This window comes from Aquila chrysaetos, chromosome 18 (assembly GCF_900496995.4).
Source record: "Aquila chrysaetos chrysaetos chromosome 18, bAquChr1.4, whole genome shotgun sequence".
Taxonomy (NCBI): domain Eukaryota; kingdom Metazoa; phylum Chordata; class Aves; order Accipitriformes; family Accipitridae; genus Aquila; species Aquila chrysaetos.
In genome coordinates this window covers 19,684,017-19,698,475 of record NC_044021.1, presented here as the reverse complement: position 1 = coordinate 19,698,475, position 14,459 = coordinate 19,684,017, and the positions used below count along the sequence as shown (strand labels likewise).

The 14,459-nt window shown below is 38.1% G+C and overlaps 1 protein-coding gene across 2 annotated transcripts in view; it reads left to right on the top strand.

The window, feature by feature from the left end:
* The window catches only part of CAP2 (cyclase associated actin cytoskeleton regulatory protein 2), a 68,214-nt gene that overhangs the window by 28,640 nt on the left and 25,115 nt on the right, over positions 1-14,459 (top strand). For both annotated transcript variants that reach the window (XM_030041689.2, XM_030041690.2), the window contains one exon: positions 4,353-4,430. In XM_030041689.2, the coding sequence (XP_029897549.1) occupies positions 4,353-4,430 (78 nt within the window). The remainder of the gene's footprint in view (positions 1-4,352; positions 4,431-14,459) is intronic.

Here is a 14,459-nt window from a genome sequence, read left to right as displayed (position 1 = left end):
TAAAACTCAGAAAGCCATTTTTGATGCTGTTGGAGAAAGAAGGAAGTAACTGTGGCAGAAGTCTTATAAAATTCTGCTTGTAAAATGCAAAAACTGTGTTAGCATGATCCTTTGATTAAGATGTAAATTCAAAGGTGAGAGATGTGAGTGCTCTGATCCCTACACAACTAAAAGCTTTTGGGGCTGGATGAATTTTGGGCAAACAGCACAAGCCTTGCAATCAATGTCTAGCTGACTGACCACTGAATGTTTCCAATGTCCTATAATAAATTTAGGATAATAATAAAATGGAAAAAGCCACACTTTTAATGCACCAGAGGTTACCAATGGCTTGGGTGCCCTCAATAGCAGAAGATTTCTTTAAGACAGCTCCCAGACATTTTGAGAAAGGGGCCTTGGCCACACTCTGCAGTGGAGGAGGAGGAATAACAAACATAAAAGAGTAATACATGTCTGGAGGAGAAGTACATCCTGATTCCACATCGAACAATAGTTTTATCATCGGTCAGATGAGCAAGACACATGTATGAGGCATACTCAAGGTATGTCAGCCTTTTAGGAACATCAGTGTACATCATCCAACAGTCTGTCTCCAGCTCTGACCAAATTCCAGAAAGAGGTAGAAGATCAGACAAGAAACCAGTTGTTACTTTGTATTCTGAGTGGAGAAAAAAGTCCTCCTCAGCCTCCATGAGTGACCAGTGGGAACCCAAAAGCATGGATTTAATGCAATGTAAACAAAGTGCCAGAGACACATTTTTCAAACCTCATTGATGCTACCAGCTCAGTATATGTTCAAGAACTCACAAACCAATCTTAGTTTTCTGTATCTAAGAGCACTTTGCTCATGTTTTATGATCTGTTTGATCAGCATTTAAAGCTCTATCTTACAATAATGCTGGTTCTTTGTAGGAATTTGGAAGATCCCTTCTGAACTTCACTTTTTGGATAGTTGGAAATCTTCTAAATTTGAGACTATGATTACTCACGACCTGGTTTACAAACCTGTGATCATGTGCTGCCACTGCCGTTTTCTTACTTCTCTGTTATTTACATTCCGTATGAGAAAGAATCATATTCCTCAGCCGTCTGTGTTGCTAAGCAAAACAACTGAAACTTTTAAAGTTTATCTTTGTATGACAAATACTCGTTGCTCTAAGCATCCAAATAGGTTTTCTCTGCATCAATTCTCATTTAAGCTCATCTTTATTTAACACATATGACTAGTGCTTTACATGGAATTCCAGAGGAGGTCCTCTCCAATGGTACTAACACTTCTGTAGCTCTACTAAAAGTATTTTGCCACATCCATTGTAGAACTGCATAAGCTCTTTTCACAAAACCACCTTCCTGGCTTTTATACTTGCATTTTCCAGTCTTCAGCATTTCCAATTAATCAGTTCCATGTTTACGCCAAAAATTATGCATTGTTTTAAAGGGGCGGGGCACAGGACTGCTAAATTTTCTCCTATTCATATTACCTGTGCCAACAAAGTTGTCTTACTCTTTTCAAGACATGAGTGAGTCCTTCTCGACAATATGAAAACCTCCTAACTTTGTGTTGCCCGCAAATTTTATGAGTGCACACCTAATTGTTGCTCTTACGACACTAATAAACATATTGATGATTCCTAAAACTAATCCCTGAGAAAGACAACTACCAACTTTCCTCCTCTCAAATAACACCACCTGTAATATACCCTACTGTTGTCTCTGTTTATCCAACTTCTTATCCAGCCGAAGAGTTTTTATACTACTTTGCATGATTTCCACTTAAAGTATGAGTTTCCTATGGGAACCTGCAATACGCATTTTATATAATATCTAAATATATTAGATCTGACACATTATCCTTGTTTAAGAAACTGAAAACTCTAACCAATGCCCGAAAGTAATTATTTTAACCACAGATAATCCCACTGTAATTTCTCCCATTTTTAATTTTCATATGTGTTTTTAATCACTCGTTTCAAATCTGTTCTAAATGTGCACGGTGCTGAAGTCAAACTAACAGCCATGAAATCACGTGACATACTTTTTCCCCCACTTCTTGGGCATATTTGCCCAATCCATCATTGCGTACTTCTGTCATCTGGTACTATCTCCAAACGATATATATTTAAAATCTTTTCTACTTGTGCTTCCATCTGCCAGTGTCTTCAGTACTCTAGAACGAAATTAATATGGACCCAATGATTTTGTCACACTAAGCTACATATATTTGACTTCCCTTTCAAATTATGTAATTCCCGTTGATTTATCATCATTCTTCTTAGCTATCCTTTCAATATCTTCATGTACATCAACTTCCTTGAAATTGGGGAAAAACATTTATTCAGCAATGGGTAAGCTATACAGTAAGAGTAATGTAGACATGCCTGAATTACCCTTCAGGTCACTGCCATGGCCTCACTTCATTGCTTTATTTCTTTATTGTTCCCATATCTAAAAAAAAATATGGCTTTGTTTTACTTTTCTGTGCAAGGTACAGTTCAACAAGGCCTTTATACATCATTCCTTTGCTTCTATATTTTATAATGCCTGAAAAAAAGTTCTCCTTGATAATCAAGGCCTCTTCTCACTCTTTGGGGATTTTGTACCTATTCTTAGTGCTTGCTTTAGTTATTTATTCATTCAGAGACTCTAGCCCTTTCCTGCAATTTCTCCCTCCTGCCCAACACACACAGATTATTTCCATTCTAAATGTAAATCCATCCTTTCCTGCATTCAAATCATTAAGTTCCTCAGGCCAGTCATCTTCATTCACTAATTTTTCTATTTTCTAAAAGTTTGCCATTCTACAATACCAAGCCTTAGCTGTAGATTTATTTTTGTCCATCTTGCGATTTAAGAAGTGCCGAATCCGTTCATAATCACTTCCTTCTAGAACACTAGTTTTTGGTCAGCTGTTCTGCAAGATCCTCCTCACACTAAAAACCTAAGCTTAAAATAGCACACACTTTGTTGTTTTATGAATTTCTGTACCAAAAAGTCAGTCTTCTGAAATGTCTAAGAATATCTAAACCTTGCTATTATTGATGGTATTTATGTCTATGTCTGGAAAATCTAAGTCTCCTATGCTCATACAATTTCCCTTATTATTTATTTCTTTATCTATTTATAGAGATGATTACCCGCTTCAAATCTCAGCCTGTCAGACCATAATATCCCCTTCTCCCCAAATACTCTCCAAGTTGGGCCTTTTTTACCATCTTCCTTGCAGTGATTTTCATCCTAACAGATTATGTTTTATTCATGCCATCACATTTTAAGACGAATAAACACAATTTGGCTGGTTTACTTTGCTACAACTTCAAATTTCCTGACTTTTATGTATTTTAAGTTGCATCCACATAGGCCTGTATATAAAATTTCCTTGTTTTCTTTTTAGATTGAAGAAACCCCAAGGAAAAACAGCATGAGCTTCCCCACCCTTTCACAAAGTGATTATAAATGTACCTATTCATATTAGATTAACTTAACAGCATTTGGTTTGGTTTGGTTTTTATTTAGCAGTATACACTAGTTATGAATAGTTCTTTTCTATACCAATAATGCTTTCTCTTAGTCACTACTCATCCACTTGAATGAGGTATAGGTGATACTGGAATAGCAAGTAGATTCTGATCAATGTACATAATTCATAATGAACAGAAAATGTGTACTGTTCAAAAAAACCAAAAAAGACCAGAAATTTGAACAGTAGGGAACACCGGGGAGTGTAGAGATTTACCTCCCATCCACACTGTTAGCATGTAAACATGCTGTCAGATGCAGCTTTAACCCAAATTCTAGAGTTCTGTTGGGTAAAATTGCCCAGAAATCTTCAGCCACCATCTCTCATAGCCATCAATCTTAGGGTCTGCTTACAGAGGACAGGCAAGGAATGAACTACAGCATAGGGCCTCAGCAAATATGCCAAGCTCAACTCTTCTTAAACATTGCTACAGCCTACGTTACAGTTCAACAGAAAGTTTGCAGGTTGCCATTCTCAGCGGTAATAAGTTGTTATCATCCACTCGAGTATAAACATCGCCATTAAAATGCCTAGACATTCTCTGAAGTGTTAAAATTAAGTCCTCCTGTGACTAATCTTATAAATGATAACCAAAAGACTGCATATCAACTCGTTTTATTTCCTATCTGAAGAAGATGGGGAACTTAACCTTAGATTTCAAAAAAATTTATAGCTAAGCCAGTACTGTAATACATTTCTTCCAGTCAGTGTTGCTGTGATTTAGAAAAGAAGCAGCAAGAAAGATTTGAGCTGTCACACTTGACTTTGAGCTGCCAAGAAGAGGTATTGGAGGTTACAGGCTAAGGTTTAATTTATATTCCTCCTTTTGTTACAGGCAGAGATGGTACGTGCTGCTTTCCAAGCGCAAAGATCTTTCCTGGTGTTAGCATCCCAGTGTCAAGAACCTCAAGAGGTAAGAAAAGTGACCTAGAGTTTCAAGAGGCAGTGTATTAAAAAGGCTGTGTTCCCATATGTTTAATATCATTCCCTGCATTTGCTTCTAGTTTATTTATACAGTGCACTTAGAGCCTTGCTTTCAGTGTTACTAGCATGGTGCTGTAATAATCAGAAAGCCACGGTCCAGAGTTAAGAACCTTTTCTGTACCAATACATATAAAGATCACTGAAGAAACCAAAGGAGGTTTCCACTTACGGCTGTAAGAGGGATCAGTGTTTCTCTGGAAAGCTGGAAATGCCATGGAATAGAATGGCTTTTTGTTAGCCCCACAGGGATGCTATATGACAGACTTTGAAGTCGGGGATAAGCTATTGAGAGAAAAAATCAATACTGGCCCCTAGACTCAATATTCTACAAGCTGAGGTCCAGGTTAGGCCAATTCTGGAAGGAAGGCAAAGCATTTTGTCAAGAAAATGAAAAAAACATTTTATATCAAGTTGATTTATATACTTATTTTATTGGCAGCTATTTAAATCCTCCCCTCACAAGTAGAAAGCTCAGGGAAGCTGCGGAGTTGTTATGAAATCTCATTTGTACTTTCTAGAGGGCACAAAGTTTTGGCCAATAGCACTGTATCATTCCTGGGAATAGCAATCATGTAGCCCTTTTCTGGGACCACCCTTGAACCTTCCTTCTTGGAGTGTGCAGAGAATGAAGATTTCACTTGCACATTGTCTCCATGGCCTTCAATTCTGTCTTTTTCCACTAGCTCCCTGCTCCATAGTTCATTAAACTACATATTTTCAAATCAGAACTCTCTGCCGCTGGTATAAATTATTGAAATGTTGCTGGCACTATTGTTCTTAAAGACACAAATTAGAAGTTTTTCTAATCAGTATGTTTTAATGGCAAGGGTACTCAAGTTAAAAAAAAAAGCACAGATATTCCAGGCGAGACTTTATAGAGTTCCAAGCAAGAAGGGATCAGTTGTTTTTCCAGCTGTCCCTGATCTCAGAGAGTAAAAGTGGGTCATGACTCACAGAGAACAGGCAGAATTCCCATTGGTACAGGCCTCAAGCAGTCATTTATATTGGCTGTGAATACAATCGCACCCAGTGGCCCACAAAACTCTTCATGCTTATAGGTAAAATATTCCCCAATGAACAGTTTCCGATGACCCATAATGTAATGCAATGTTCTGAAGTGTTGGTATTGTCCCAGGTCTGGTAAGAGTAAAAGCTATGGCTCACTCTTTGGCCTCCTGTGCTGATGTGCTATCGGTATGATGTTCTCTGCTTTTCAGGTGAGAATGGCAATGGCTTCTCCCCACTTTTAGCCTTACAACTTTCTGACCTCAAGTCAAGGCTTTGAGATTTTTTCAACCATGAAGTTTAGAAACTTTAATTTAAAAAATGGCAACAAAACAAGCAGGAAAAAAAAAAGAACAGATGTAATAAGAGATTCTCCAGCAATCCAGAATGACAGTTACAGAAGCATTAAGAAAAGCAACAAATAATAAAAACCTTGCTATAAACATCACCAGAGCTGGCCACATGTATCCATATGTCTTAGTTGCACATTATCAGGCTTGCATAGATTTCTGCAACTTGTTGAAGTCAAGAAAGTATACTTTCATCATTTAACTATCTTTTAGCACCAAGGAAATGCCACATAATACGTGTGTACACACCATTCCGAAGTTAAAATACCAGGAATACTACAGACTAAAGTTCCTTTCTCAGTGAGAACAAACCCAGTCCAGTTACTTAAGCTTTTTTAACATAAAGACTGTTAGGTACACATTTTTTACAGGCATCCAAACACATGTTCTTGTTCATTCTTTTTCTCTTTTTTGCACATATTTTTTGCACAGATACATTCAGCTATACTATAGACAGACCTGAAAATAATTGAACTTGTGCAACTGGAACAGTATTTTCCATTGCAGAGTGTAAATGTTCCAGACACTAGGCTTTTAGTATCTCCATCTCAGTGAGGAAAAAAAATCGTATTGTAAAGCCACATTGCTTAACCATTTTGAAAAAGCTGGTTATCACCAGCTAACCCAGGAGAAGGAAAGAAGCAGGGGTCCTCCCCCCTGTTCCCCAGGACCTTATTGATGTGATGTCATCTGGGCTCTGGTTGTATTTATAGCCTAGAGCCATGGAGTCAGTGTGGAATCCAAACAGGAAAGCTAATCATTAGTGTATCAGAATGCACAGAGTAGAGAAAAGCAAATGAAGATGACAGCATATCTATAAATGCAAGAGAAAAGAGAGTAATTCTGTCATTCAGCTGTCTAGACTGTTTGCTTTATAATGTAAAGCTGTGAATGAGCCAGCGAGTTGCGATTATGGCATAGTAGCTTTGTAGACATTCAGAGACAGCGGTGTGGAGACTGAGGGGATTTACTGAGTTCCTGTCATGTTGGGCTGTCATACATGGTGCCTTTAAAAAAAAAAGAGGGAGGGGAAAATGCCCTGGAAAAATAAATTAGCTCAGCTCTTGCAGCTTACAAACTAATGAATAAGGAATTCAAACAAAAAGAAAGCTCCTATATATATATTAATCCTTAGATTTTTTTGTGCTCAGCAAAGAGAGAAATGTATATCATACAAAAAGCAGTATTTTTTCCCCTCTGTGAAAATGTTGAAGCTCCAGTATTCATTTAGCTCTTTAACTCCTGCTATGAGTCACTAGCAAACATTTTCAAACAGTTAAGCTTGCAGAAGTTGCTTTTGCAGAGTTTTGCTTCATGTTAATAATGTTGATATTTTTTCATTTTGAATCTGTTGCAGTGCACAGCCTTTATTATCTGTATATGTGAAAATAGTAGGAGCCGAGAAGGTAATTCCAGCTGGCATACCAATCTAGTATCAACTGCAATAAATTACTTTGCAGAGAGCATGTTCTGTTACTTTTTATGGTCATGTTCTATATTTGTATGTGCAGTGGAAGAGATCACATGACAAAACCACCGGTTGATATTCCTGTTTGTGTATGTCCCAGCTAATGGCTGCTGGATACAGGCTCATTCAGCAAGATGGGATTCTTCGGTTCATCCACTTATTAGAAATTATTTTCTGATGCCAAACGTCAAACATTAAAGCAAAAAAATGTCTATTATAAATTGTTTACTATAAATGAGATAGTAAAGAGAAGATAGAGAAGCGAAAATAAATTAGAATATTGCTATATTCTGTGAGAAGTTGTTTAGTTGTTTAAAAAGGTATTTTGAGACCATACGTTTACATGTTGCTTGGGCAATTCAGAAGATATATTTTAACATAAACCTTCACAAACCATTATGAAATAGTTTGGATATGAATTGTCTATTTCCCATAGTCTAAGCCAAATACAATTCTGATTAAAACATTATTATTTTATTGTGTAATAATTTTTAAAGTTATTCATGTTACTGAGCATGTTTTATCTGTTTAACAAATTCTTTTTAATTTATGATCATGAATACTAACATACGAGATCACTGCTCAAACTCACTGCACTGAATTCTTTGTGAATGGTAGCTTATATACTGTCTTCTCTTTATGAGTTGTTTCATTTCACTTTAAGAGCTCAAACAACTTTAAGAGTTGCTTTGAGGGCACGAATAATCCATTGTTCCCATCCTGGGAACTAGTTAATGAGATAAGTTTTCATGTGAATCAATATAAACATATGCAGGATGAGCATAGTCATGGTAAGAAGTACTACAAACAGATTTAAATGACAGATGCAGTTCAGACTATAAATGATTACGTAATTTCTCATTAAGAAAAAATGCTGAGTTCATATGACTGCCAGAGCTCATGGATTTAATTACTAACATTGTGCAGACAAACATTCCAGTTAAATACCTAGCTTAAATATCCAGATTCTACACACAGGTGTGAGGAGAGGGGTGGAAGAAAGTAAGAGGTAAAGGAGGGCTTTCCCTTTTTTTCCTAGAAAAGGGGAAAAAACCCCTGAAACCCAAGAAACTGTATTTGAAGTTAGACTTAGAACCATGAGAACAAATCTTGAGGCTTTTAATTTTCTATAGTCAAGCAAAAAATCTATTGTAGGAACAGAATAGTTGTGGCAATTTCCTTGAATAAAGGACTCGTTCTCAGAATTTTTATGTAGAAATCAAAGATGGAGTTTTACAGTTCCCTACTCTCTCTCAGTATAGGATTGCTCAATTTTTTCTCTCTTCTATTTTTAAAGTACTTCAATAACAGGACTGCTGGGAGTTCTTATTCTGCATCCTAGCAGGATTTGTTTTCTAATTACCTTGACTTGCTTCTGTCATTCCATTTCCCACTACTTTTCCTCATACTTACTGGGATCACCCTTACTGTTTTCCAAAAATAGGAAGAGCAGGATACTCCTCACCTCATTAATTTATTACTTACTTATGCAAAAGAGTTTGAGCCAAGTTTTGCTGCCATTCTACTCGGTTGACTGCTGCAAACCTGCACCTCTGTGTCTAGAAATAGCTAAAGGAAGAATTTGGTTCAGTCCTTTTAAGGTCCTCAGGTCCCAAACTTACAGAAGGTGCCAAGAGTGACATGGACAGAGCCTGAGAGTCCTGAGGTCCAGAGGGAACCCCTTCCCCCCCTCCTGTTTTCTGAAATCTTGCCAAACTGTTGACATATTTCTATTATCAGCAAGACTACAACTGCATGCGACATGAGGTCACAGCCGCAGTGATGGACGAACTGACAGTTTTCAGTCGCTAGCCTGCTGCCTTACAGTGTTTACAGACTCATTTTTTTATATTGTTGCAAACTCAGTTTCAGGTCTACTTTAATCCTTGATTATTGCTTCATTGTAAACATATTACCAGTCTCCAGATAGCCCCAACACCTCTTATCTCATAATTTTTTCTCAAAGGCGCTTGACTCCATTTAACCAGCCTCAAGCTCATTATATTTTCTGATCATAGAATCATAGAATCATTTAGGTGGAAAAGACCTTTAAGATCAAGTCCAACCATTAACCTAACACTGCTAAGTGCACCACTAAACCATGTCCCTCAGCACCACACCTACACGTCTTTTAAATACCTCCAGGGATGGTGACTCAACCATTTGGCCGCCTGTTCCAATGCTTGACAACCCTTTTGGTGAAGAGATTTTTCCTAATATCCAATCTAAACCTCCCCTGCCGCAACTTGAGGCCATTTCCTCTCATCCTATCTCCAGCCACCTGACAGAAGAGGCCAGCACCCACCTCACTACAACCTCCTTTCAGGTAGTTGTAGGGAGTGATAAGGTCTCCCCTCAGCCTCCTTTTCTTCAGGCTAAACAACCCCAGCTGCTCCTCATAAGACTTGTTCTCTAGACCCTTCACCAGCTTCATTGCTCTTCTTTGGACGTGCTCCAACACCTCAGTGTCTTTCTTGTAGTTAACTTCAGTAGGTATCCTTGTACCATTTCTCTCTCCTCACTTGTGTTTGCCACAACTCCCAGGTCAATAGCAATGAAAAGATGGATGCATTTGAGATTCAGTTCTGCCCCAGGGGTGGTGCACTCAGCTGTAAGAAGCTTCTGCCCAGAGACACTTAAGGATCCAGGGAGTACAGAAGGGCCATGATCCGTGCTACATCTCCCAGCCTGTGCGGAAGAGAAATAGAGCCAGAGATGCATGTTATAGCACACTTCTGGACTGGCTCACGTCAACACCACCAGGCACAGACTCTCCAGCAGTTCACATTCTGTGCAGGAACCAGGCTCCAGTAAGCAAAGGCTCCTTGCACTTGTTTGCTCCAGTATGTCTATACTTGGACTAAGAACAGCATCACCCCAAAAGGAAGACATTATCAAAGATGATACTCTGTATCTTGTCTAGCTCCTCATCTGACATATCTGCTAAGCAATTCTGGGGTTTCTACAGACTCTTACAGGAATTCTGCTGTCTCCTAAAATAATGTCCTAAAATCACCAGGCTAGTTTTCAATCACTGTAGCAATGTTCATATTCATACTGCACCAGTGAGATCCCACTGAGCTTTGCTGATGGGACATTCCCTTTCCCATGAAGTATCATATTCTTTATTTCTGCTAAACACAAATCCAAACCAGTACACTCCTTTCTCTGTGCAACACAATTGTTTTCCAGGATTTCTGGACTGCGCATGATCTTCTAAAAGGGAAAGCACTGGGGATACAGCTGACTGAAAAGCAGGGCTTTTTCAGTTCACGGGTTATTTCAATTTTTACTAATTTTACTTTGGTCTAAAACAGACCACAACCAATGATTTTTGAATTCTGATAGTTATGCAGACTCCAGGACTGCTTACTGAACCTGGCAGTCTTACAGTTTGTCTCTGGGGAGATCTCAGGTGAACCACATGAATGTCCAAGGCTGGAAGCTTGCACCATGTAACATCCCTGTCCTGGGACATGTGAAACCAAACTGGCTTTAGCAAAGACTCGTCAGATCTCAGATGTTGTGAACAAAGCAATTGTGGCTCAACAGATCACCATTTTCTGACAGAAATTTGCTACCCGGAATGCCCTGGGTCCCACTGACATGGACTATGATCACAGCAGCAAAGATTGAGGAGTAGTAAATCAAAAGGTTGAAAACAGTTCATTAGTATAATTGTTCTTATTGATTAGGTGTGGGAAGTTGCCTGTGTACCTAAAGCAGAAGGACCCTTCCTTGTTGCATATACTGCCCATGGAGAGCTGTAGTGGACAGGAAAACAATATATAGAGTCCATTTAAAAACCAGTCGGAGTCCTGGCCAAAAGCATTGGGTGTGATTCCGCACTGCTGTAAACTGACACATGCAGTTTGTATCAGGCCCTGGATTTCTCCACTAGTTAGAAGCTATTTGTCTTTCATGTTCCTCTCCATTTGCCCTCGCTCAGAGTTTACATTTCAAAATAAACCCACAAATCACTAAATTAGTAATTTTTCATGTGGGGTTTACGATTTGGTCTTCTCTGTTTTTTTCCCACAAAGCACAAAATTGCTACAGCTAATATTGGCTGTTAGATTGAGAATTTAAGTGCTATCTAAGAGGAATAAAAGCCAAATACCAATTAAGTCACTTTGGAAGCACACAAATGTGTTTAAGCTTCTGTGCTGATGAAGCTGACCAGACATTTCTGCAGATTTGTCTCTGTGTCATAGTCCTGCTGTTGCACAGCAGTGAGTTGAAGTGGCAAAACCTGTACTATTGACAAACCAACCAAACACTTGTTACACCACTATTTGAAGATTTACAGTCTAAGAAAATGAGACAAGAATAAATTAATGTCTCTCTGTAGTTAGTTAGGAGGAGATCTTTGAACCCTGAAAATACCAGAATACTAGAGGGACATGAATGTAGTGATCATAGAGAAGGATCCCACTGATGGTCTCTGCTGCCAATCAGAAAATGCTTGCAGAGAAAGCATTGGATTAAGGTGCAGTAGGTTATACTGCAATTTTAAGAGCAAAACTGTGGTACCGAATTTGAAACACTTTCTGCAAGGAGAGGTGGAGATAGGCAGTGCTAAAAGAACAGTTTGACAGCTGCCAACAAAACCTGGTAGTATTTCATTATGGAAGTAATAATGAAAAGGAAAAAAAAAGTAAGCATTTGAGGAATCTGGGTGCAGCATTGGGAGGCTCAAAGTTACCAACTAGCTTAGATTCACCTCTGGAAAAAAAATATATTTTCTATATACTTAAAGAAAGAGGTTATTCCTCAGCCTAATCTGAACACTGATTCCATTCAGATTGTTGATACACAGCTACAACAAAAAAGATAGGCCTTTCTTAAACGACATATATACAAAAAACAGACTAAATTAAATTTTAAAGTCTTCTTTACAGATTGCCTTTTACAAAATACAAAACATGGGAAATTACAGTTAATCTAAAACTATTTTAGTTCTAGAATCATAGCCACTCATGTCAGAAATGCATCTCACTGGTGATCACTGAAGCTATCAGTATCTTATTCCTATAGACACAGGATGGGATTCTGCTCATCAGCTTTAACTGTCAAGGTAGGCATGTTGTGTAAGGTGTCTTTCTAGGCTCTCTTTACAGTAAATGGCAGCACCTCTAGAGTGCATTCTTCACATCTGTTAATGTCTTCTAATATATAGTCTTCTAACATCTATTAATAGGTGGAAAGAATTCCTCAGGGACACTCTTCATTTACAATAGAGGGAATCAAGTCTCAGCTGAGAGCAGATGCTCACCTTTTAAATTGTTAGAACTGAGTGGGGTGGATGCTATCCATGAAATCTTTAATCCCTTGAAAGGATGAAATGTGGGATGGGACTGTACTAGGCTGTTTGCAGAGATAATGGCTCTGTCTACATTAGTGTTTCAGTTCACAGTGGGACTATATTTTTCCTTCAAATCAGCCCCATTTTACTATGCTGTGATTCACATTGTAGAACAGTCTCAGGGTGTACAAAATGGGTATCTTTCTGATGAAGTTAAATGGAAGATACGCTCTCAGACAGCACCTAAACCACAATTTACAGCTAGTCCAAAACAGCCCTCCCCAAATGCGTATAATGTGAATGTAAGGTCCTCAGCACCAACTATTTTGCTCTACAGAACCATTCCTATTAGGCTGCACTACTTGCCAACATATACAAAGACAGCTGATTCAAATCAACTCCATGTTTCAAACTTGCATGTGAAAAATACAATGTAAGTATGATGGAGATTTTGAACTGACAGAAGAAAATAACAGAACTGTAGACCATGGAATAAAGGTTGTAGTCATGCTGTTCTGGTTGCAGCTGAGTAAAATGAAGGGGCTGCTGATCCGAAATGCTCTCAGCTTACTTTTACTGCTCCTACGCCAAAGGTTGCCACCCCCTCAGTTAGCGTAACTTAAAAGGGTATTTGTTCCCTTGCCATGTTTTTTTCATAATAGGTCAGGTTGATTTAAACACTATAGTAGTGAGGTCTGAATTGTGTTACCACTCATCAACATAAAAAATCTTCAGTAAACAATCTCACCCCTCAAAACCATGTAAGATTAGCTTAAAAATACATAAGATCTTTAAAAACTGTATTTACCTGCTGGGTTTTGCGCCTTTGTGATTCATGCTGGCAGGTTTCTGGACAACAATACCCGTTTTCTCAAATTAAAGCTGAGATTTTCAAGTAATCACTAGCTTAAGCAGCCAAAGTTTAAGCAAGCCACTCAGTTTAGTGTGACTTCACAGGCAAATCACAAAAATCACAAACCCCAAAAGTTAGGCTATTCTCCTCAATTAAATCCATGTGCCCCAGTCCTGTTAAACCTGTCATCTGGGGGACTTCTCGTTTAAGTATTGCAAAAATGTGAAGGAGAAGAAAGTCTGTTTGGTGTGGTCTGTTGGAATACTGGTATGCCAGGCCATTTTATGAGAATGGGCTGAGACTGTTAAGTCTCTGAGGCCAAAGCCTAAGGCAGTTCTTGTTGCATGCTGTAACTTTTTTGGAATGTTTTGGCTAATCACTGTAGTAGTCTTACTACTCTTAATTTTCTAGTAAGAATTATAAGACATGGATCAAAGCTGGCTGGTTATTTAGGTATTAATATTTTAAAAGACCATCTGGTTTTAATAACTATTAAAAAAGGATAAAGGTATACTGGGAATTACTTTTGGTATTTCTAAGTTGTGCCACTGTTGCATTTTTAAACATTTCAGCAAAACTGATATTATAATAGGAATGGTGTTTATACAAAGACTCTTAAATTTCTATTAAACAACTGTGCTGTGTCTTAAATGACAAGAAATTTTATCTAGCACATGCCAAAGGCATGCTGAAGATTTTTCCAACAGCTCTGATTCATCTCCTTGAATTCATTTTTTTTCTTAGAGATACAGTATAGACAATCATTTTATTAACAACCAGCTGTTTTAATATTCATTGCAATAAAGAGATTATTCTTTTAGAACCCTCAGCACAACTGGTTCTGCATTGTAGAGCTAAACAAGACTGATCACTGCCAGAATTAATGAGCCTTTCTATACCCATATGCCATATACACTATAATTCATCTGCAGTTTAATCACTAACTAAAAATTTAGTACTGACTGTGGGGAGACAGA